The 23,950-nt window shown below is 70.2% G+C and overlaps 1 protein-coding gene, 1 long non-coding RNA gene and 1 pseudogene across 2 annotated transcripts; 2 read left to right on the forward strand and 1 right to left on the reverse strand.

Moving 5' to 3' along the window:
- The first annotated feature begins 275 nt into the window (after nt 1-275).
- Nucleotides 276-8,398, forward strand: LOC120388327 (annotated as a pseudogene).
- A 9,328-nt stretch (nt 8,399-17,726) lies between these two features.
- Nucleotides 17,727-19,380, reverse strand: LOC120388359. Its single transcript, XM_039510154.1, has 5 exons — nt 19,243-19,380; nt 18,827-18,985; nt 18,490-18,655; nt 18,104-18,180; nt 17,727-17,965 (listed from the first exon to the last, which is right to left on the reverse strand). The coding sequence occupies exons 1-5, from the start codon at nt 19,316-19,318 to the stop codon at nt 17,823-17,825; spliced, it is 621 nt and encodes a 206-aa protein (XP_039366088.1). The 5' UTR covers nt 19,319-19,380; the 3' UTR covers nt 17,727-17,822.
- Nucleotides 19,381-21,052: 1,672 nt separating this feature from the next.
- On the forward strand, nt 21,053-22,211 carry LOC120388401. Its single transcript, XR_005590561.1, has 3 exons — nt 21,053-21,084; nt 21,791-21,911; nt 22,160-22,211. It is a non-coding gene; the product is annotated as an uncharacterized LOC120388401 (long non-coding RNA).
- The last annotated feature ends 1,739 nt before the right edge of the window (nt 22,212-23,950 follow it).

Genomic DNA, 23,950 nt, shown 5'->3' on the forward strand with positions numbered 1-23,950 from the left:
ACCCCAGAGCCAGCCGCATCCCAGTGCTGGGTGAGGGGTCCCCAGATACCCAGCCCCAGCGCTCCACCCCAGAGCCAGCCGCATCCCAGTGCCAGACGAGGGGTCCCCGGATACCCAGCCCCCGCATCCCACCCCAGAGGCAGCCGAATCCCTGCGAGGGGTCCCCGGATACCCAGCCCCCACGCCCCACCCCAGAGCCAGCCGCATCCCGGTGCTGGAGGGGGACCCTGTCGGGGGTCGTGCTGAGGTTCCGTCCCCTCGTCTCTAGGGGTGATTCTGGGCGCCGTATTTGGGGGCCTCCTGCGGCTGCTCCCCCCGCTGGACGAAGACCTGCTGGTGCTTATCTCCTTCCCGGGAGACATCCTCATGCGGATGCTGAAAATGCTCATCTTGCCCCTGGTCATCTCCAGCCTCATCTCAGGTGAGGGAGGCGGAGGGGGAGCGGGGGGGACGGGGGCGGCGGCCGGAGCCAAAACCACCTGCCACCACTTGAACTGAATCTCATCCCCCTACCCTGGGATTTGAACTCATGGCCCTCAGGAGCAGCGCCGGGCTGTGGTACCCAGTCTAGCCACCAGGGGGAGAGGGGCTGGACTGACCACCCACAGGGTGCTGTGCTGCAGGGCAAGGGACTCACTATGGGGCACTGTCCCCGTATACCCAGCCCTCACACCCCACCCCAGAGCCAGCTGCATCCCAGCACCGGGCGAGGGGTCCCCGTATACCCAGCCCTCACACCCCACCCCAGAGCCAGCCGCATCCCAGCACCGGGCGAGGGGTCCCCGGATACCCAGCCCCCCCGCCCCACCCCAGAGCCAGCCGCATCCCAGCGCCGGGCGAGGGGTCCCCGTATACCCAGCCCCCCACCCAGAGCCAGCCGCATCCCAGCACCGCATGAGGGGTCCCCGTATACCTGGGCCCCACCCCAGAGCCAGCCGCATCCCAGCGCCGGGCGCGGGGTCCCCGTATACCCAGCCCCCCCCCGAGCCAGCCGCACCCCAGCACCGCATGAGGGGTCCCCGTATACCTGGGCCCCACCCCAGAGCCAGCCGCATCCCAGCACTGGGCGAGGGGTCCCCGTATACTCAGCCCCCGCTACACCCCAGAGCCAGCCGCATCTCAGCATCGGTCGAGGGGTCTCCAAACACCCGCCCCCCCCCCCCCAGCGCCAGCCACACCCCAGCGCGGGGGCCCCGTATCTCCAGGACACCCCCCCCCCCCGAGCCAGCCGCAGCCCAGCGCAGGGGGCCCCGTATCTCCAGGACCCCCCCCCCGAGCCAGCCGCAGCCCAGCGCCGGGCGAGGGGCCCCCGTGTAGCTTTGGCTCTGTTCCTGGGCAGGGCTGGCAGGGCTGGATGCCAAGTCGAGCGGGCACATGGGCACCCGGGCCATGGTGTATTACATGTCCACCACGGTGCTGGCCGCCGTGCTGGGCGTGATCCTGGTGCTGTGCATCCACCCGGGCGACCCCAAGCTGAAGCCGGCGACGGGCGCGGCGGAGCGGGGTGAGGAGGTCTCCAGCCTGGACGCCTTCCTGGATCTGATCCGGAACCTCTTCCCCGAGAACCTGGTGCAGGCCTGTTTCCAGCAGGTAGGGGGCGCGGGGCTGCGGGGTGTGGGGCCGGGGGGCTCGGTGGGGGGCACTCGCCCCAGGCAGTCAGTGCCCCCAGGGAGGCGCTAGGGGGCACTGGGCTGCGGGGTGTGGGGCCGGGGGCTCGGCGGGGTGCTCGCCCAGCAGGCAGTGCCCCAGGGAGGCGCTAGGGGGCGCTGGGCTGCAGGGTGTGGGGCCGGGGAGGCTCCGTAGGGGGCGCTCTCCCCAGGCAGTCAGTGCCCCCAGGGAGGCGCTAGGGGACGCTGGGCTGCAGGGTGTGGGGCCGGGGGGTTCGGTGGGGGGCGCTCGCCCCAGCAGGCAGCGCCCCAGGGAGGCGCTAGGGGGCGCAGGGCTGCAGGGTGTGGGGCCGGGGGGTTCGGTGGGGGGTGCTCTCCCCAGGCAGTCAGTGCCCCAGGAGGCGCAGGGCTGCAGGGTGTGGGGCCGGGGGGTTCGGTGGGGGGTGCTCTCCCCAGGCAGTCAGGGCCCCCAGGGAGGCGCTAGGGGGCGCCGGGCTGCAGGGTGTGGGGCCAGGGGGCTTGGCGGGGGGCGCTCGCCCCAGGCAGTCAGTGCCCCCAGGGAGGCGCTAGGGGGCACTGGGCTGCGGGGTGTGGGGCCGGGGGGCTCGGCGGGGGGCGCTCGCCCCAGCAGGCAGTGCCCCAGGGAGGCGCTAGGGGGCGCCGGGCTGCAGGGTGTGGGGGCGGGGGGCGCTCGCCCCAGGCAGTCCGAGCTGAGCCCATTCCCCTGCCCAGGTCCAGACGGTGTCCCAGAAGGTGCCGGTCCCGCCCCAGGTGGTGCGGCAGGAGAACGTCACCCGGCTCCTCCCGGGGAACCTGTCCCTGCTCAACGCCACCGTCACGGAGATCAGCCTGGGGCCCAGCACCCTCACCCAGAAACGGCTGGAGTTCAAGGCGGGCATGAACGTGCTGGGTGAGTCCCCGGCGGGCCACTGCTGCGGGGAAGCTCACCGCAATCGGAGTGCCCACCGGAGGGCACTGCTGGGGGAAAGCTCGCAGCGCTGGGGCACTGCTGGGGGAAGCTTGCAGCATTGGGACACTGCTGTGGGGAAGCTCGCAGCGCTGGGACACTGCTGGGGGAAGCTTGTAGCGCTGGGGCACTGCTGGGGGAAGCTTGCAGCATTGGGACACTGCTGTGGGGAAGCTCGCAGCGCTGGGACACTGCTGGGGGAAGCTTGTAGCGCTGGGGCACTGCAGGGGGAAGCTTGCAGCGCTGGGGCACTGCTGGGGGAAGCTCGCAGCAACCGGAGTGCCCACCTGAGGGCACTGCTGGGGGAAGCTCGCAGCGCTGGGGCACTGCTGGGGGAAGCTCACAGAGTTGGGGCACTGCTGGGGGGAAGCTCGCAGCGCTGGGGCACTGCTGGGGGAAAGCTCGCAGCGCTGGGGCACTGCTGGGGGGAAGCTTGCAGCGCTGGGGCACTGCTGGGGGAAGCTCGCAGCGTTGGGGCACTGCTGGGGGAAGCTCACAGAGTTGGGGCACTGCTGGGGGAAGCTCGCAGCGTTGGGGCACTGCTGGGGGAAGCTCGCAGCGTTGGGGCACTGCTGGGGGAAGCTCACAAAGTTGGGGCACTGCTGGGGGAAGCTCGCAGCCCCCCACGGCCCTGACACACACCCCCCGCTGCCTCCCCACAGGGCTGATCGGGTTCTTCATCGCCTTCGGGGTGGTCATGGGGCAGATGGGGGAGCAGGCCAAGCCCATGGCCGACTTCTTCAACATCCTCAACGAGATCATCATGCAGCTGGTCTCCATGATCATGTGGTATGGGGGGGAGCCGGGGGGGCAGGGGTATGATGGAGGGAGTCTGGGGCGGGGCCATGGTGGGGGCAGGGAGGAGCCTGGGGGTGCGGGGTATGATGGGGGCAGGGGTAGCCTAGGGGTGGGGATATGATGAGGAAGGGCTGGGGTCACAGCTCATCCCCACCCCACTCTTTAGCTGACCTGGTGGGGGTCTCCCAGGACACCTCTCACTGTCCCTCCCCACTATCTCCCCGGGGCCCCTCGCCGCCTTTCCCCCTCATGAGCTGCAGCCCCAATTCTCCCCATGCATGAGTCCCCACATGGCCACAGCCCCCAGTCTCCCCCGCCCCCCATCTCCCTTCCATCCCCTCCTCCTCTCAGCCCCATGGTCCCTGCCATGGAGTGTGGGGGAGTCGGGGCCCTGCACCCCCCACTTCCTGCGATGCCCCGGGACTCTCAGCCGGCCGGTAACAGGAACAGCCCAAACCAGAGCTTGGGGGGGGAGCCCAGACCCCCCAGTCAGGTCCCTCTTGGGGGGGAGCCCAGACCCCAGGTCTGCCCCCCCTCGTCTCCCCAGCCGGCTCCAAACAGACCCCCCCCCAGCCCCTCCTCTGGCCTGTGTCTCTCTCCCGGGCCAGGCCACCGGATCCCCTTGTTCTCCAGCCCCTTCAGTTGGCATCTTGGGGGGGGGCGGGGGGCTGGGGGGGGCCAGGCCATTAGTTACCAGGTGACAGGGCATCGGCCATTCCCCTGCCCTCTTGGGCTCTGCACCAATCACATCCCCTTATCCCCCCACCTAGAGACTTAAGAACTGCACAGGGGAAACTGAGGCACCCACCCAGTATTCAGAGAAAACATTAGGAACATTCCCACGGCATCACTGCCCCCCCCTCAGCCCCCACCTCATAGTCTCCCCTCCTCACTGTCCCCTTCACCCTCTCCCTGCCCCACCCCACGCAGTGTCCCCGCGCCCCCGCTCTCCCCTCACTGGGTCTCCCCCGCCCCTCAGGGTCTCCCCCTGGCCCCGCCCCTCACTGTGTCCCCCGTGACCCCGCCCCTCACGATCTACTCCCCTGGCCCCACCCCAACCTTCACAGTCTCCCCATGTCCCCGCCCCTCAGGGTCTCCCCCCAGCCCTGCCCCACCCCTCAGGGGTCTGCCCCTGGCCCCGCCCCTCAGGGTCTCTCCTGACTCCACCCCTCACAGTCTCCCCCTGGTCCCGCCCCTCAGGGTCTCCCCCGTGGCCCCGCCCCTCAGGGTCTCCCCTCCAGCCCCGCCCCTCACGGTCTCCCCCGGGCCCCGCCCCTCAGGGGGTCTCCCCCTGGCCCCGCCCCTCACGGTCTCTCCTGACTCCACCCCTCACAGTCTCCTCCTGGCTCCACCCATCACGGTCTCCCCTGGCCCCGCCCCTCAGGGTCTCCTGGCCCCGCCCCTCAGGGTCTCCCGGCCCCACTCACGGTCTCCCCAGCCCCGCCCCAGGGTCTCCCGGCCCCGCCCCCAGGGTCTCCCCTCCAGCCCCGCCCCAGGGTCTCCCGGCCCTGCCCCAGGGTCTCCCCGGCCCCACTCACGGTCTCCCCAGCCCCGCCCCAGGGTCTCCCCAGCCCCGCCCCAGGGTCTCCTCCAGCCCCGCCCCAGGGTCTCCCCGGCCCCACTCACGGTCTCCCCAGCCCCGCCCCCAGGGTCTCCCCGCCCCCAGGGTCTCCCCGGCCCCGCTCACGGTCTCCTCCAGCCCCGCCCCCAGGGTCTCCCCGGCCCCACTCACGGTCTCCCCAGCCCCGCCCCAGGGTCTCCCCGCCCCCAGGGTCTCCCCGGCCCCGCTCACGGTCTCCCCTCCAGCCCCGCCCCCAGGGTCTCCCCCAGCCCCGCCCCCCAGGGTCTCCCCCAGCCCCGCCCCCCAGGGTCTCCCCCGGCCCCACTCACGGTCTCCCCGGCCCCCCCAGGTACTCGCCCTTCGGCATCGCCTCGCTGATCTGCGGGAAGCTGGCCGGGCTGCAGGACCTGGAGCTGGTCGCCCGCCAGCTGGGCCTGTACATGGTGACGGTGGCCCTGGGGCTGCTGCTGCACGGGGCCCTCGTCCTGCCCCTCATCTTCTTCGGGGTCACGCGCCAGAACCCCGCCCCCTTCTACGCCGGCATCTTCCAGGCCTGGCTCACCGCCCTGGGCACCGCCTCCAGGTGGGGGGCGCCGGGCGGGTGGGGGCATTGGGGGCGCTGCCGGGGAGCCGGGGGAGCAGAGGGAGCTGGGCTATGGGGCTGCTGGGGACTATTGGGCTCTGTGTGAGTCTCGCCCCCCCGCATGGGGAAAGGGGGTGTTGGGGGCTATTGGGGGTGTCAGGGAGTGTCAGGGGCTATCAGGGGCTCTGTGCTCGTGTGTCCCCAGCACAGGGCCGGGGTGTCAGGGGTTCTATGGGGTTGCTGGGGTGTCGGGGTATCAGGGGGTGTCAGGAGTGTGGACGGCTGTCGGGGCTCCGTGTGTCCCCCAGCACGGGGCTGGGGATGTCAGGAGTTTTGTGGGGGCTACCGGGGTGTAGGGGGTGCTGAGGGCTCCATGTGTCTCCACAGGGGTTTGAGGGGCTATGGGGGCTATCGGGGCTCCGTGTGTCTCCCAGTGCAGGGCCAGGGGTGTCTGGGGGCTATGAGGGCTATCGGGGCTCGTGTGTCTCCCAGCGCGGGCCAGGGTGTCTGGGGGCTATGGGGCTATCGGGCTCCGGTGTCCCAGCGCGGGACGGGGGTGTCTGGGGGCTATCGGGGCTCCGTGTGTCCCCCCCCAGCGCGGGGACGGGGTGTCTGGGGAGCTATCGGGGGCTCCATGTGTCCCCAGCACGGGGCCGGGGTGTCTGGGGGCTATCGGGGGCTCTGTGTGTCCCCCCCCAGCGCGGGGACGGGGGGTGTCTGGGGAGCTATCGGGGGCTCCATGTGTCCCCCCCCAGCACGGGGCCGGGGGGTGTCTGGGGGGCTATCGGGGGCTCCATGTGTCTCCCCCCAGCGCGGGGCCAGGGGGTGTCTGGGGGGCTATCGGGGGCTCCATGTGTCTCCCCCCAGCGCGGGGACCCTGCCCGTAACGTTCCGGTGCCTGGAGGAGAACCTGGGGGTCGATCGACGCGTCACCCGCCTGGTGCTGCCCATCGGGGCCACCATCAACATGGACGGGACGGCGCTGTACGAGGCCGTGGCCGCCATCTTCATCGCCCAGATGAACAACATTGCCCTGGACGGGGGGCAGATCGCCACCGTCAGGTGAGCCCCCCCCGGACCCCCAGCTTCCCGGCCGCCCCCAGCCCCCGAACTCCCGGCCCCCCAGCTTCCCGGCCCTCTGCGCTCTGCCCCCACCCCCAGCACCGACTCTGCAGCTCCCATTGGCCAGGCGCTGCGGCCAATGGGAGCTGTGGGGGGGCGGTGCCTGCAGGTGCCCCTTCCTGCATCCCAACCCCCTGCCCCAGCCCAGTGAAAGTGAGGGAGGGTGGGGGAGAGCGAGTGAGGGAGGGAGGCGGGAGGGAGTGAGCGGGGCGGGGCCTCTGAGAAGGAGGCGTGGCCTCAGAGAAGGGGCGGGGTCTATGAGAAGAAGAGGGCGGGGCCCCCTGGCAGGGGGCGGGGCCAAGGTGTTTGGGTTTGTGTGATTAGACCATTGGCAACCCTATCCCCAGACCCCCGGCCCTCGCCCTCCTGGGCCCCCCAGCGGGGAAGGGTCCCCTGACCCCGGCATTGACCTCCTGCCCCCCTCCCTGCCCCCCAGCCTGACGGCCACCCTGGCCAGCGTGGGGGCAGCCAGCATCCCCAGCGCCGGCCTGGTCACCATGCTGCTCATCCTGACCGCCGTGGGGCTGCCCACGCAGGACATCAGCCTGCTCATCGCCGTGGACTGGCTGCTGTGAGTGCCCGGGGCGGGGCAGAGGGGTGGGGGGGTTGGGGCAGGAGGGGAGGGGTTAGGGGGCAGGAGGGGAGAGGAGGGAGTTAGGGGCAGGAGGAGAGGAGGAATGGGGAGGATTAGGGGCAGGGAGGGGGGAGGAGTTAGGGGAAGGAGGGGCAGGAGGGATGGGGAGGTTAGGGGGCAGGAGGGGAGAGGAGGGAGTTAGGGGGCAGGAGGGGAGAGCAGGAATGGGGAGGGATTAGGGGGCTGGGAGGGGAGGGAGTTAGGGGGCAGGAGGGATGGGGAGGGGGAATTAGGGGGCAGGAGGGAGTTAGGGGGCTGGGAGGGGGCAGGAGGGGGTTGGGGGCAGGGAGAGGGTCCCCCCATGTCGGTGACCCCCGGCCTGCCCCCCAGGGACCGCCTGCGCACCTCCATCAATGTGGTGGGGACTCGTTCGGGGCCGGCATCGTTTACTACCTGTCGCAGGCCGAGCTGGCGGCCGTGGACGCCCGGGCCGAGGGGCACCCGCCCGAGCCCCCCAGCCCCAAGCTCCCGCCGCTGCCCAACCACCAGGGGCCCCCCGAGGGCGCCGGGCCGGGGTACACGGCCCTGCCCGCCGCCGACAGCGAGGAGGAGGAGCAGGTGAGGCTGCCCTGCTGCGAGCTTCCCCGCGACAGTGCCCCCGGCGCTGCGAGCTTCCCACCAACAGTGCCCCCGGCGCTGCGAGCTTCCCAGCGACAGTGCCCCCAGCGCTGCGAGCTTCCCCGCGACAGTGCCCCCGGCGCTGCGAGCTTCCCCGCGACAGTGCCCCCGGCGCTGCGAGCTTCCCAGCGACAGTGCCCCCGGCGCTGCGAGCTTCCCACCAACAGTGCCCCCAGCGCTGCGAGCTTCCCAGCGACAGTGTCCCCAGCGCTGCGAGCTTCCCAGCGACAGTGCCCCCGGCGCGGCGAGCTTCCCACCGACAGTGCCCTGGGTAATTTGGTCCCTGTCCCGAGCAGGCGGAGACGCCGTCGTGGGAGCCGGGGGCCGAGGACGAGGGGCCCGAGGGGTCGCCGGGCAGTGACCAGGAGGAGAAGCAAGAGGAGGAATAACCAGGCCCCACACGGAGCCGCTGCCACCAGCGGGGGTGGGGGTGGGGGGGTGGGAAGAGGGATTAATTCTCTGTATTCAGTTTTGCCCCAAATCACTGGGTGGGGGCCCCCCTCATCCCCCCACCAGTGCTCTCTCCCCAGCCCCCCCCCGAGGGGCCTGCCCCAGTGCTGGGTGAGGGGTCCCCGTGTACCCAGCCCTCCCCCCAAGCTCTAGATCCCCCACCCAGATCTGGGGCCTGTCTGTCCAGCCCCCTCCCCAGTCTATCTGGGATTTCACTGAGCCCCACACAGCCCGTGGGTCAGGCCCCCAGATCATTCTCCAGCAGGAAAATTCCAGGTCTGTGCCCCGGCTAGCGGCTTTTCCTCCCATCCTGCCCCCCCTCTACAGAGGCTCCCCAACGGCCCAGCCGCCCCCGACTCTGGCCTCCCCCCCGGCCCCTCCCCCCCACCCCAGCCACAGCCATCGGGGGCGCCCGGACTATGCCCCCCTCGCCCCTGGGGGGGCTGTTTGACTCATGACCCCCCCACCCCGCCCCCTGGCTCCGCCCCACTGAGTTCTGACCCCCCCCCCCATCATCACCAGCCCAACAACACTGGGGGGGGGGGAACCTCAGGATTTGTAATAAACGACTGAAACCTGCTGCCAGCTTCGGGCCTGGCCCTGTTCCATGGGGGAGGGGATCATGGGGCGGGGCCTCTTCCAAGCTCCGCCTACAAGCAGGCCCTGCCAGTGGACGTCTGATCTTTGCCCCCCTCCAACGCCCCCCCTCGCTTCTCCAATGGGGCGTGGATGGCTCAGGCTCTCGGCAAACCCAGGCACTGGCGCTGGGTCTGTGACACCCGGGGCAGCTCCCCCCAGTGACGGGCTCAGGCTCTCGGCAAACCCAGGCACCGGCGCTGGGGCTGTGACACCCGGGGCAGCTCCCCCCAGCGACGGGCTCAGGCTCTCGGCAAACCCAGGCACCGGCGCTGGGGCTGTGACACCCGGGGCAGCTCCCCCCCTGTGACGGGCTCAGGCTCTCGGCAAACCCAGGCACCGGCGCTGGGGCTGTGACACCCTGGGCAGCTCCCCCCAGCGACGGGCTCAGGCTCTCGGCAAACCCAGGCACCGGCGCTGGGGCTGTGACACCCGGGGCAGCTCCCCCCAGCGACGGGCTCAGGCTCTCGGCAAACCCAGGCACCGGCGCTGGGGCTGTGACACCCGGGGCAGCTCCCCCCAGCGACGGGCTCAGGCTCGGCAAACCCAGGCACGGGCGCTGGGGCTGTGACACCCTGGCCAGCTCCCCCAGCGACGGGCTCAGGCTCTCGGCAAACCCAGGCACCGGCGCTGGGGCTGTGACACCCGGGGCAGCTCCCCCCAGCGACGGGCTCAGGCTCTCGGCAAACCCAGGCACCGGCGCTGGGGCTGTGACACCCAGGGCAGCTGTGGGGGTGGGTGTGTGCAGAGCTGGGCTGGCAGGGGGCTGCGAGTTGGGGGTGAGGGGCATTGGCAGAGCTGTGGGGGTGGGGGTGTGCAGGGCTGGGCTGGGGGGGTCAGTTTGTTTTTGTAGGGTCTCCCGCATTTCCTGACCAATAAAGGAGGCCAGGCAGGCGGGTTGGGGGTGGGAACCCGTTTATTTAAACTCACAAGCCACATTAGATCTAAGAGCAACTGAAGAGCCGACCCCTAGAGCGCCCTGACGGGCAGGGGGGCCCAGCCCCCCCCAAACCCGCCGGGGAGGCAGAGCCAGACCCTGCCTGGGTCAGAAATGACCCAGCCTGAGGGGGAGGGGCAGGGTGAGCTCCCCCCATGGCAGGACAGAGAGGAGTGGAGGCTAGTGGTTAGAGCGGGGGGGGCTGGGAGCCAGGACTCCTGGGTTCTCCTTGGGGGGGTGTCTCAAAGGTAGTTCCCCCCGGGGAGGTTAGCCGGGGACAGACACTCCAGCCGTGGGGGGCTCGGCTTGGGCGGCTCGGAGCCGGTGGGCCCTGGGGGTGTCTGTGAGGCAGGGTGGGGGGGCTGCGGTGGGGGGCAGGGCCAGGGCGGGGCCTGGGCTGGCTGTGGGGGGGCCGGGAACTTGTTCTCGTCCGTCTCGTAAAGGAACCAGTCGTAGGACCCCTTGGGGCTGTCCAGGTGCAGAGCTGGGGGAAGGAGACATGAGTCAGTGAGGGAACCCAGGTGTCCTGGCTCCCAGCCCCCACCCCACCCCCGCTCTAACCACTAGGCCCCCCTCCCCTCACCGAGCCGAGGAGAGAACCCAGGCGTCCTGGCTCCCAACCACCCCCCCAACCACTAGTCTCCCCTCCCCTCCCCGAGCTGGGGAAAGAACCCAGGCGTCCGGGCCCCGCTCGCTCACCGAGGTCTTCGAGGGACCCGTCCTGCAGGCGCCGGTGGGCGAAGGGCGACCCCCGGGCCCCCCGGCGGTAGGCGCAGTAGATCCCGGAGAAGAGGCAAAGCAGGAGGCCGGAGGCCGCAAGGAAAAGGCCCATGGCCTGGGCCCCCCCGGCCCCCTGGTGCTCAGCCGGCCGGCCTGGGGGGAGGGGGAGGAGAGAGCGCTGAGACAGGACCCAGGCGTCCGGCTCACCCACACACCCCCACTTCTGTGTCTTTCCGCCCCCGCCTCCCTGGACCCCCTCCCCCCGCACTGCCCCAGTCACTCTGCACAAGGCCAATGCAGTCACCCCCTTTCTGCCCCCCACGGCGCTCCTCTCTGCACCCCACCTGCCCCATGCACCCCCTTTCTGCCCCCCACAGCCCCTCTCTCTGCACCCCACCTGCCCCATGCACCCCCTTTCTGCCCCCCACAGCGCCCCTCTCTGCACCCACCTGCCCCATGCACCCCTTTCTGCCCCCACAGCGCCCCTCGCGGCACCCCCCAGCCCCCGGCACCTCCTCTCTGCCCCCACAGCTCCCCTCTCTGCACCCACCTGCCCCCCACCTGCCCCTGCACCCCTCTCTGCCCCCACAGCTCCCCTCTCTGCACCCACCTGCCCCTGCACCCCCTTTCTGCCCCCACAGCTCCCCTCTCTGCACCCACCTGCCCCCTGCCCCTCCTCTCTGCCCCCCACAGCGCCTCTCGGCACCCACCTGCCCCATGCACCCCTTTCTGCCCCCAGCTCCCCTCTCTGCACCCACCTGCCCCATGCACCCCCTTTCTGCCCCCACAGCTCCTCTCGGCACCCACCTGCCCCTGCACCTGCTCTCTGCCCCCACAGCTCCTCTCTGCACCCACCTGCCCCTGCCCTCCTCTCTGCCCCCCACAGCGCCCCTCTCGGCACCCACCTGCCCCCTGCACCCCTCTCTGCCCCACAGCTCCCTCTCTGCACCCACCTGCCCCATGCACCCCCTTTCTGCCCCCACAGCTCCCTCTCTGCACCCACCTGCCCCCTGCCCCTCCTCTCTGCCCCCCACAGCGCCCCTCTCTGCACCCACCTGCCCCTGCACCTGCTCTCTGCCCCCACAGCTCCTCTCTGCACCCACCTGCCCCATGCACCCCCTTTCTGCCCCCCACAGCTCCCCTCTCTGCACCCACCAGCCCCCGGCCCCTCCTCTCTGCCCCCACAGAGCCCCTCTCGGCACCCACCTGCCCCATGCACCCCTCTCTGCCCCCACAGCTCCTCTCTGCACCCACCTGCCCCTGCACCCCTCTCTGCCCCCACAGCGCCCTCTCGGCACCCACCTGCCCCTGCACCTCCTCTCTGCCCCACAGCTCCCCTCTCGGCACCCACCTGCCCCTGCACCTGCTCTCTGCCCCCACAGCTCCCCTCTCTGCACCCACCTGCTCCATGCACCCCCTTTCTGCCCCCACAGCTCCCCTCTCTGCACCGCACCTGCCCCTGCACCTCCTCTCTGCCCCCACAGCTCCCCTCTCGGCACCCACCTGCCCCCTGCACCTCCTCTCTGCCCCCCACAGCTCCCCTCTCTGCACCCACCTGCCCCCTGCACCTCCTCTCTGCCCCCCACAGCTCCCCTTCTGCCCCCCACTTCCCCATGCAGCCCACTTCTGCCCCCACTCTCCTTGTTCAGCCTGTTCTCCTGCACCCCATACCCCCTGCACCCCCCCTTTTACGGCCCTAAGCGCATGACCCACCTGCACACTCCTTCCCCGCCCTTAAGTGCCCCAACAGGAACCCCCGTTGCTGCCCCCACCCTACCCCAAACTCCATCCCCATGCGCCCCCCATTCCCCTGCCCCTGCCCCCATACACCCCCTTTACCTCTTTGCTCCACTCGTTCCACCAGCACGACCATCTCGACCCCCCGGCGCACCGGCGCCCCCTGCCGGCCGGGATCTCCTGCTGCAGCCCCGGGGGGCCTCTGGGGGGCGCCATCACCGGGGGTCCCCTGGCCCAGCGTCACCCTGGGGTGGGCCAGGCTGCTGGGGGGCCGGGAGGGAGCAGGGGAGGTGGGGGCGATGGGGGACTCGGGGGCCCATCCAGTGTCAGGAGAGGGGGGAGGGCTGGGGGGCGCGGGGGGGCCCCGGCCAGCCCGGGGGGCGGGGGGGGGCGGAGGGGCGGAGGACGGGGCTGGGGGCACCAGCAGCGAGACAAGCCCCAAGGGCCAGCAGGGCGGCCGGCCAGAGCGGAGGGTCCCGGGGCCGCATCCCCTGGCGCCGGGGAATCGCCGGGAACCAGCACCTGCGAGGGGGAGAGGGGGGTAAATTGGGGTGTTGCCCCCCCGCTTCCCAGACCCCAGCGCCCCCTGCTGGGCCCCTGCTCCCAGAGCTCAGCCCCTGCAGCCCCTGCTCCCCAGACCCCAGCGCCCCTGCTGCCCCCGCTCCCAGACCCCAGCGCCCCCTCCTGGGCCCTCTGCTCCCCACAGCTCAGCCCCTGCTGCCCCCACTCCCCAGAGCTCAGCCCCTGCTGCCCCCGCTCCCCAGACCCCAGTGCCCCCTGCTGGGCCCCTGCTCCCCAGAGCCCCTGCTGCCCCCGCGCCCCCGACCCCAGCGCCCCCCTGCTGGGCCCCCTGCTCCCCAGAGCTCAGCCCCCCTGCTGCCCCCCCTGCTCCCCAGACCCCAGCGCCCCCCTGCTGGGCCCCCTGCTCCCCAGAGCTCAGCCCCCTGCTGCCCCTGCTCCCCAGACCCCAGCGCCCCCTGCTGGGCCCCTGCTCCCAGAGCTCAGCCCCCTGCTGCCCCCGTTCCCCAGACCCAGTGCCCCTGCTGGCCCCCACACCCCAGAGCTCAGCCCCTCGCTGCCCCTGCTCCCCAGAGCTCAGCCCCTGCTGCCCCCTGCTCCCCAGCTCCCAGAGCCCCTGAGGGCCCCTCCCTGCTCCCCAGAGCCCAGCTCCCTGCTCCCCCACTCCCCAGTGTCAGCCCCCCTGCTGCCCCCCCCGAGCTCAGGCCCCTGCTGGCCCCCTAAGACCCCCTAGCGCCATCCTGGGGTATAGGCACGAGCCCTGCGAGCCCCGTGCCCCGGTGCGATGGCGTAACCATAACTACGGGGGGGGCCCCCCGGGACTCCCCCATCCTGCTCCTGGTTACCAGCCTCCGTTGTTGGCAACGTGTCCCCGGGGGCTGGCATGGTACCCGCCCCCCCCCCCCAGCAAACAAAGCGTCTTCCCAGCCCTGGGTGCTAGGGGGCACCGGCTGTGGGGAGCAGGGTGAGGGGTCAGCAGGGGGGGGCTGGGCTATGGGGAGCGGGGCAGCTCAGCGGGGGGGCTCTGCCTGCCCCCCCCCAGCTCTTCCTGCCCCACCCCCACTGTTACTTCCCCCCCCCCCGGCTGGAAATGCGAACCAGGCCCCCCCCCAGCCTGGCTCCGGCCCCCTTGTCCCTTTGGGGGGAGCCAGGCCGGGCTCTCCCCCCACCCTACTGGGGTGTCGAGGTTACAGCCGCTTCCTTCCACGTATCACCCTCTGTCCCCTCCCAAATTTGGGGTACCTACACCCCCTCTCCCCTCATCAACCCCCCAGGATGGACTTGCACATCACCCCTTTAACTACGGGGGGGCCGCTGACAGCTCCAGCCCCTTTGGCATTTAAAGGGGTACACGCCCGCTTCCCAAAATGGGGCACTGTCCCTTTAAATAGCTGGGGAAGGGGAGACAGCCTTCCCCCCAGCTCTGTAAGGGGTGCGCCCCCCAAACAGAGTCTCCCCATAGAAATTGGGGCACTGGTCTAAATACATAAAGGCAAAAATGTGGGGGGGTCCCCTCTCCAGGCCCCCTCACCCCAGTCAGGATCCCCCCGGAGCAGCCCACATGGCGGGGGGGGGGCTCCCTGTTACCCCGTGTCTGACTCACCTCGGTGGGGGGCAGAGAGCAGGGGAACCTCGAGCTGCCGCTGGGAGGGAGAGACGCACAATGAGCCAGGAGGGGGGGGGCAGCTCCTCCCTAGCAGCACCCCTGGGACATGGGGGGGGGGGATGACGCACGTGCTCCGGGGCGGGTCGGGGGGGGCACAGGTGCTGCTAACAACCCAGCAATAACAACTGTGGCTCAGCGGCACCTTCTGGGACTGGGGGGGGGGGGCTGTTGACCCCCCCCCCGTGTGAGCCACGCGCCAGGAAGTCAAGGTGGGTGTGGCAAAGCCCCATGAATTTCGCACCCAGGGGTGGCAAGGGAGCCACCATCCCCCTCCCCCCGCACCAGGTTTGGGGTGAGCCCAACGTCAGGAGCAGCTGGGACCCAGCCCCGCAAAATCCTTCACAGCCCAGCCCCCCCGACACCCCCAAAGGGCCCAAGAAACCTCAGGTGGGCAAGGGGCAGCCAGCACCGGGGGGCACAGCAAGGAGCAGGGCAAGACCCCTCCCAGCACCGCTGGCTCAGCTGCAAATAGAACCCAGGAGTCCTGGCTCCCAGCACCCCCCTGCTCTAACCACTAGACCCCACTCCCCTCCCAGAGCCAGGGAGAGAACCCAGGAGTCCTGGCTCCCAGCACCTCCCTGCACTAACCACTAGGCCCCACTCCCCTCGCAGAGCCAGGGAGAGAACCCAGGAGTCCTGGCTCCCAGCCCCCTCTGCTCTGACCCCTGCACCCTGTTTCCCAGACTCCCAGGCCCCACATTTGCTCGGCTCTTACGGACCCTGTCACGGGCCGTGCCCACTCGTGGCCCCGTGCGGTCCGGGGGGGGGTGCCCCCTTCAGTGTGACAGCCCTTCTCGGGGGGCCGCGCTCCCCCGGGGTCAGGCCCCTCCACCTCCTGGAGCCGCCCCTCCCTGAGCCTCAGCGCGTCTGTCTCTGCCGTGGGGCCCTCGGGGAGTCCCCTCGCTCGGACCCCCAGGGCCTCCCCCCCCAAAGGGGCCGATGCCCCCCCGCCCCCCGCCCTGTTCTCTAGCCCGGAGCGACTCAGCCAGCGTAACACAGGAGGGTTATTGAGCGTTGAACCCAGCACAGGAAACTCTCCAGCCTCAGGCCTGGCCCCCCTCAGCCCAGCACGTCCCAGTCCCCCTGCAGCCAGGTGGGCTCTGCCTGCCCCCCCCTCCAGCCCCGAGCCCCCCTGCTCCCAGCTGGGCATCTGAGACCCCCGGCCCCAAGCCCCCCCTCTGTCCATTGTCGTCTCTCCAGGGAAACAGGGTCTCCTGGGCTCCTCCCCTCCCGTCCTCTGGCTGGACCCGGCTGGTCAGGTCACCGGGGTCCCGTCCCTGCAGCCCATTGTCCTCCCCTCGGCCAGGACCGGCTGCGACTCCTGAGCCGGGTCTCCGGGTCACCCGGGCACCAGTCGCTGGGGTCTCCATCCTCCAGGCCAGCGGCCGGGGTCCCGAGTTCCCTCTCCAGCCCTCTGTGCCCACAAACTCCCTCCCCTCCCCTCGTTAACCCGTAACACCCGGGGACACTGAGTCCCACCCCCTCGGCCTGGAACCCCCTGGGAAACCAAGGAAAAAACAAGAAAATCCCCCACTTCGTCACCGTCCCTCGCGGGTCAGTAACTGGGGAAAGACAGGAAACGAAGGGGGGGGAATAAAGGGGCACTTTTCAGACTGGAGAGGGGTGATTAGTGGGGTCCCCGGGGGGCTGCGCCAGGCCCAGCGCTGCCCAACATGGGCACCGGGGAAAAGGGGGAACCAGGGAGGGGGCCGAGGTTGCAGCCGACACAAGATGACTCAAGCCGCTTAACTGCGGCGCATTACAAAGGGGCCGAAGGGGGGGACCGGGCCACGAAACGCAAAGTAACCCCCAGTGGAAGCATGAGCCCAGCTCGCCGTACAAGCTGCCGGGGGCCGGTGACGGAGCAGGACTTTTGGAGAACGTTTGATGCGAGGACTGTGCGCCTCGGTTTCCCCATGTGCCGCACGGTCACTGGGGTGGGGAAGACGAGGCTGTTTGGTCGCTGCACAGAGCCAGGCGTGACCCACGCCGGCAGGCCCAGAAAACAATGGCCCAACCCCCTACCCAAACCATTGGCACCCAGGAGCTAACACCCGGGGGTGCCCCCTGGGCAGGGAGCCAGGCGGGTGCTACCAGCTGCTGGACAAAGGGCTGGGGAGGAGCTGGGGGGGGGGCTGGGGACACTGGCACCCAGGGGGCTCAGGCCCGACCCAGGCGGCCTTGGCACTAACCCAGGACTCTCCGCTCTGTGCCCAGACCCCCAACACCCCCCCCCCCGGCTGAGTCACTCCCAAGCCTGGAGGTCCTGGCTCCCTCGGGGTGGGTCTGTCTGGCCCCAGGGCACTTGCTGCGGGGGCTCCAGGTTCTGAGGGTGGGTCCCAGGGGGCAGGAAGCTGAGGGGCTCCCCCCCCCCCCAAGCCTGACCCTAAGGGGGCTGCCAGGGTCCCCCTGAGGGCCGGGCGAGAGCACCAGGCCCGTGGATCCGAATGAGCTGCTCCCACTCACCCAAGAGATCGTGGCGGCCCCGTGGCCAGTGCTCTGAGAACCTGCCCCCCCAAGAAGCTAAGCGGACGCAGGACCCCCAGGGAAGGGAGAGGAGCTGGGCAGGATCCGGCCAGGGGTCCGTAAACCCAACACCCACCCACCCCCGGCACAGGCAGCTCCGAGCATGGCCTGGTAGCAGAGATCTGGTAAAACTGGAAACGGTGCAGAGACGGGGCCCAGGAGTGATCTGGAAGATGGAACAGCTTGGATAGGACACATTAACAACCAGGGACTTCTCAGCTTGGGGGTGGTGGGGGATACGCTGGGGTCTGTAACAGCAGGACTGGTGTGGAGAAAGTCCTATTTACCCCCTCACCTGACGAGAACCAGGGGTCACGCAATGAAATCAACGGCCAGCAGGTTTAAAACAACCGGCAGGAAGCATTTCTTCACCCACCGCGCCGTCAACCTGGGGAACTCCCTGCCCCAGGACGTTGTGAAAGCCTGAAGCGTAGGTCCATTGCTGGTTATTTGCCAAGAGCCAACCCCATGCTCTGGGTGTCCCCGAACCTCTGACTGGCAGACGCTGGGATTGGGGACAGATCACTTGAGAACTGCCCCGAAGCGGGCACCCCACAGGAGCCTGGGGGCCAGCCAGCGGGGCCGGCCCAGCACGGCGGTTCTGCTCCTGTCCCGGCACTCTGGACAGACGGACGGACACCAGGAGGTAGGAAACCAAGTGTTTATTGATGTGGCGACAGGGAGTTCACGCGATAAGCGAGGGGGGTCCCCCCCCCCCAAGCAGGAGGCGGTGGCAGCACCTCAGCGGCGCCCCCAGACCAGGACCAGCCCCATGGCAGCCAGCAGCAGCAGGACGGAGACGCTCAGCAGCACGGTGACGATCACTCTGCCCTCCGAGTGCCCGCCCGGGCCGGGCTCCATGGCGCGGAAGCTGCGGGGGAGACCTGGGGGGAAGCCACAGGGGCAAGGAGGCGGGGCTTAGTCCTGCCATGCAGGGGGAGGGGCGTGGCCAGACTAAGCCACACCTCCCGACCTGGGAGCCAGTGCCCCCATTCCCTCCGCCCCCCCCAAACCGCTCTCACCTCGCGTCTCAAAGGGTCGGGACCAGTTCGTCACAGCCACCGGGGTCACGGCTTGGCCGTACAGAGCAAACCGCACCCTGCGGGAAGTGAGGCAGCTGGTTCTTATGGGGGAGAGAGAGAACCCAGGAGTCCTGGCTCCCAGCCCCACCCCCACCCCGCTCTAACCACTGGACCCCGCTCCCCTCCCAGAGCCAGAGAGAGAACCCAGAGTCCTGGCTCCCAGCCCCCCTCTAACCACTAGATCCCACTCCCCATTCCCACAATCTCAGCCCACCCCAAACACTCCTATATGCTGCCCCCACCCTATACCCCACAGATTCAACCCTCCCAGGCAGCACCCCAGGCCCCTCATCCTGGCCCCCCACCCACCCCCATGGCCCCACTACCTGTAGCTCCGGCCAGGGAGCAGGTCCCGGGTGCAGGTGTCGTTCAAGCAGGCCAGGCCTGGCCCCACATCATAAGCAAATTCCTGCGGGTGGGGGGGCTCCTCAAACAAGGGGCTGCAGGGGGGCACCGGGAAGCCCTGGGGCACCTTGTAGGTGGCATTGTCCCCTGGGGGAGATGGCAACACGGAGTCACGGGCCAGGAACCCAGGAGTCCTGGCTCCCACCCCTTTAACCACAAGGCCCCACTCCCCTCCCAGAGCCTGGGAAAGAACCCAGGAGTCCTGGCTCCCAGCCCCTCCCCCGCTCTAACCACTGGACCCCACTCCCTTCCCCGTACCTGAGGGTTGTACGTGCACCTGGATCATGGCCGAGGCCCGGGGTGCCTGGCCGGGGTCCACGCTTGCCTGGCGCCATCGCTCGTAGAGACAGTACGCAGGGCACAGGCGCAGGACAGTGGAGAGGCGGGAGGATTCGGAGTACAGCCTCACGGGGTAATCTGGGGGGGCAGGACAGGGTGGGGGGGCAAGTGAGAGCCTGCCCCTGCCCAGAGCAGCCCAACTCCACCCTGAGCGAAGGAGAGAACCCAGGAGTCCTGGCTCCCAGCCCCCTGCTCTAACCACTACACCCCACTCCCCTCCCAGAGCCAGGGAGAGAACCCAGGAGTCCTGGCCAGGGGTCAGCTGAGGCCAGCCCCCTCCTCTCTGCCCCCCAGCTGCACAGGGAGGGGGTGGGGGGGCCCCCAGGCCAACTCACCCAGAGGAGGCAGCAAGGCAGCCCCCAGACTCAGCCAGAGAAGAGAGAAAAGGGCCCCTAAGCACAGGATCCCCATGGCTGCCCCAGCCACCCCCAGCAACAGCTACCATGAGCCCCCGGGGAGGGGGAATAAATAACCCCTGCCCCCGTCAGGGGCAGCTGGGGAGGTGGGGCGGGGCCCCAGGGCTGAGATTTAAAGGGGAAGAGACACCCCCTGCCCCCACCCATGTGATCCTGCCGTGGGTGCCCCAGGGGGACTCATCCCCAACCCCCTTGGCCCCCATCCCTCTGTGTGCGTCCCGGGGGGCTCATCCCCCTCCCCTGCCCCCCCATCCCTCTGTGTGCGGCCCGGGGGGCTCAGCCCCCTCCCCTGCCCCCCCATCCCTCTGTGTGCGGCCCGGGGCTCATCCTCCCCAAACCCCTGCCCCCATCCCTCTGTGTGCGTCCTGGGGCTCATCCCCTCCCCAACCCCCCATCCCTCTGTCTGTGCCCCTGGATCCGGAGTCGCCATCCCCACCCCCCACCCCGCCCCATCTGACTGTCTCTTCCCTGCAAAGGGGGAGGGTTAACCCCCCTTCTCCCCTCCCCAACCCCCCCAGCCGCTGGCAGCCCCCCCCCCCCGGCTCCGTATCCCTGGTCGCCGCGTCGCTCCATTAATTTAACGAAACGATTTTCCCCTCTGGGCCCCCCGCCCGCCCCCCGCTCTCCAGTCCCAATTAGCCGCCTGGGGGCGAGCGCCGGGCGATTGATTCCGGCTTGTCCGCCTGGCGCTGCCTGCCGGCCCCCCCAGCCCGGCCCGGCCCCGCCGCCCCACGCTGGCCTCTCTGGAAATAACCCAGCGTCGGCTGCATTCACCCCCCCCCCGATTAGCCCCCCCAGGATCCGTCCTGGGGCTTCAGCGTCGACAGGCCCTGCAATGCACAGGGAACCCAGGAGTCCTGGCTCCCGGGCCCCCCCCCGCTCTAACCACTAGACACCACTCCCCTCCCAGAGCCAGGGAGAGAACCCAGGAGTCCTGGCTCCAAGCCCCCAACCCCCCTGCTCTAACCACTAGACCCCACTCCCCTCCCAGAGCCGGGGGATAAACAGGTTTCGGGGGGACGAGGGCTTTCCCGGGGCTGGGCCACCTGAGCTGGGGCCCTTGTGACATGGGTCTGGGAGGGGGGGGCGTCTCATGGGGTCCCACGGTCCCCAGGGCCCTGCTGCCCCCCCACGGGGTACTGCGGCCCCCCAGAGTGGGCGCAATATGGGGACGGTTGCCTCTGGGCCCGCGTCCTGCAGGGTGGCCCCCCCTCCCAGCTGGGATACGCTGCCCAGCCCCCCTTTCCCCGCCAGCTCGTTAGGGTGCCGGCTAACGAGTCTGGCGCTAATGAGCCCTGGAGAGCGAGACGCCCCCCGGAACCACCCACTCGCCATCGCCAGCCGGCCGGGCCAGCAGTGAATCACGGGCGGGGGCCAGGGGCTTCGCTAGCGACGCCGTCTAACGAGGCCTTCCAGCGGGGGAGGGGCGGGCAATTAGGAGCCGCAGGCCAAGGGGTCCCTCCGTCCCATCGACTCTGAGCTCCCAGGCCCACCCCGGGCGTCAGATTTGGGGGTCCCAGGGGCCCCCCGCCGGCTCATTAACACCTCAGTCAACACACGGGGTTGGGGACCCCCCCCGGCTCAGCGGCGGTGCCATCGATCCGCGTCCCCGACACCCCCGCCGGCCGCCCGGGCCTGCGTCACGCCGGGAGCGGGGAGGGGGGCTGGGGGGGGGCTGGCGGACGGGTATAAATTGCCCCGGGGAGCTGGGGCCAGGGAGACGGGGGGTTGCTGGGCCGTGCGCCGCTTCGGGGATCACAGGTAACCTGCGGGGGGCGCTGCGGGACCAGGGGGCTGGGCTCAGCTTGGGGGGCACCATTGGGCTGGGGAGAGGGGCTGGGCTGGGGGCTGAGCTCAGCTTGGGGGCTCTGCTGGGCTGGGGAGAGGGGCTGGGCTGGGGGGCTGGGCTCAGCCGGGGGGGCACCATTGGGCGGGGGGAGAGGGGGCTGGGCTGGGGCCTGAGCTCAGCTTGGGGGCATTGGGCTGGGGAGAGGGGCTGGGCTGGGGAGAGGGGCTGGGCTGGGGCTGAGCTCAGCTGGGGGCTCTGCTGGGCTGGGGAGAGGGGCTGGGCTGGGGCTGGGCTCAGCCTGGGGCACCATTGGGCTGGGGAGAGGGGCTGGGCTGGGGCTGAGCTCAGCTTGGGGGCATTGGGCTGGGGAGAGGGGCTGGGCTGGGGGCTGGGCTCAGCCTGGGGCGCCATTGGGCTGGGGGAGAGGGGGCTGGGCTGGGGGGCTGCGCTCAGCCTGGGGGGCACCATTGGGCTGGGGGAGAGGGGGCTGGGCTGGGGGGCTGGGCTCAGCCTGGGGGGCGCCGCTGGGCTGGGGGAGGTGCTGGTACCAGCCGAGCCAGGCAAGGGGGGGCTGGGAGCGGAGGAGGAGATCTTGGGCTCGGCTGGCTGGGGAGAGGCTGAGGCGGGGCAGGGTCTGTCTGTGTCCGGGGGGCTCTGACTCTCTTTCCGTCCCCCCAGGGCCGGAGATGGACGCCCCGCCCGGCGCTGGGAGAGGTCTGGTCCCCGTCACCTTCCTCCTGGGCTGCTCCTTGCTCCTGTGCTCAGGGGCGCGGCTCCCCCCATCGTATCCCCCCAACAGGTACAGCCCCCCCCCCCAGCCACCAGACCCCACCCCTGCTGCCGGAGCTGGGGAGAGAACCCAGGAGTCCTGGCTCCCAGCCCCCCTGCTCTGACCACCAGACCCCACTGCCCTCCCAGAGCCAGGGAGAGAACCCAGGAGTCCTGACTCCCAGCCTCCCTGCTCTAACCACTAGACCCCACTCCCCTCCCAGAGCTAGGGTGAGAACCCAGGAGTCCGGGGCTCTCTCTCTCTCTCTCTCCCCCTAGGCTGTGGACGCGGGATGCCCCACAGGACCCCGCCGACCCCGCCGGACGCCCCCCGGCTTGGGACCTGCAGCTGCCGTCCATCAGCCTGCAGGACTGGAGCCTCCGGATGCTGTCCGGAGAGGGGCGAAGCAGGAAGTCCCGCCTCTGGAGCCGGCCAAGCCAGGAAGTCCCGCCTGCGGAGCTGGCCCCAGGCTGGGGCGGGAAGAGGAGCATCGTGGTGGCGGACGACGCGGCTTTCCGGGAGCGGAGCAAGATGCTGACGGCCATGGAGCGCCAGAAATGGCTCAACTCCTACATGCAGAAACTGCTGGTGGTGAACCCCGACTGAGGGGGGGGGGCGCGTCCGTGTGTCCCGCTGTCCGGGGGCCGCGCACCCCCAATAAAGGATCTTTGCTTTCCATCTGCTGACTCAGACCCCGAAGCCAGGAGCCGGTGTCTTCCTTGGGGGGGATGGAGGGAAGGGGTGGGGTGGAAGGAGGGGGCTGTGGGGCTGGCTGACATAGCTGGGGGTGGGGGGATGGAGGGATGTGAGGGGTGGGGGCATGGAGGGCTGGGGGCTCTGTGTGAGCCTGGCTGACATATCTGGGGTGGGGATGTGAGGGGTGGGGGCATGGAGGGCTGGGGGCTCTGTGTGGGGCTGGCTGACATAGCTGGGGTGGGGATGTGAGGGGTGGGAGCATGGAGGGCTGGGGGCTCTGTGTGGGGCTGGTTGACATATCTGGGGTAGGGGATGGAGGGATGTGAGGGGTGGGGGCATGGAGGGCTGGGGGGGCTCTGTGTGGGGCTGGCTGACATAGCTGGGGGTGGGGGGATGGAGGGATGTGAGGGGTGGGGGCATGGAGGGCTGGGGGGCTCTGTGTGGGGCTGGCTGACATATCTGGGGCTGGGTCCCATTGGATTCCATCCCAGTCGACGCCCCCGCCCGGTGCTGAATCCCGGGGACCCCTGGATGGAAACACTCGGAATCAACGACCCGAACCGGGGGGACCCTGCCTGGGTTCCCGGCCTGCCCCCCGGGGCCGAGCCTGGCTCGAAGGCCGGGGGCGCTGGGCTCCCAGGGGCTGGATTGGGGGGCGCTGGGGGGGGGGGCTGGGCCCTGACGGTGGCTGCCCTGCACGTCCCGTGTCAGCAACGGGAACGAACGTTGGGTCGGGGTTTGTGGGTGAGGAGAAGCTGCCCCCCCCCGACCATCCCCCTCCTGCGGACACAGACGGACGCACACACAGACAGAACTGCATTGGGGAAACTGAGGCACCAACACCGTATTCAGAGAAAACATTAGGAACATTTCCAGTTCGTCACAGCCCCTGCTCCCAGCTGGGCATCTGATACCCCCGGCCCCAACCCCCCCTCTGTCCATTGTCTTCTCTCCAGGGAAACAGGGTCTCCTGGGCTCCTCCCCTCCCGTCCTCTGGCCCCTCTGGCCGGACCCGGCTGGTCAGGTCACCGGGGTCCCGTCCCCGCAGCCCATTGTCCTCCCCCCGGCCAGAACCGGCTGCGACTCCTGAGCCGGGTCTCCGGGTCACCCGGGCACCAGTCGCTGGGGTCTCCATCCTCCAGGCCAGCGGCCGGGGTCCCGCGTTCCCTCTCCAGCCCTTTGTACCCACAAACTCCCTCCCCCCTCCCCTCGTTAACCCGTAACACCCGGGGACACTGAGTCCCACCCCCCTCGGCCTGGAACCCACTGGGAAACCAAGGAAACAACAAGAAAATCCCCCACTTCGTCACACACAGACAGACACAGACAGACGGACACACACGCAGACAGGCAGATGCAGACAGATGCACACG

This window comes from Mauremys reevesii, linkage group 22 (genome assembly GCF_016161935.1).
Source record: "Mauremys reevesii isolate NIE-2019 linkage group 22, ASM1616193v1, whole genome shotgun sequence".
Taxonomy (NCBI): Eukaryota; Metazoa; Chordata; order Testudines; family Geoemydidae; genus Mauremys; species Mauremys reevesii.

What these genes read in the sequence shown, in the direction of transcription:
- LOC120388359 (XM_039510154.1), bottom strand. Translation starts at nt 19,318, where the DNA reads ATGGGGATCCTGTGCTTAGGGGCCCTTTTCTCTCTTCTCTGGCTGAGT. An exon ending in TGCCTTGCTGCCTCCTCTGG is followed by an intron (nt 18,986 to 19,242) that starts GTGAGTTGGCCT and finishes CTGCCCCCCCAG; the next exon opens with ATTACCCCGTGAGGCTGTAC. An exon ending in CCGACCCTTTGAGACGCGAG is followed by an intron (nt 17,966 to 18,103) that starts GTGAGAGCGGTT and finishes GCTTCCCCCCAG; the next exon opens with GTCTCCCCCGCAGCTTCCGC.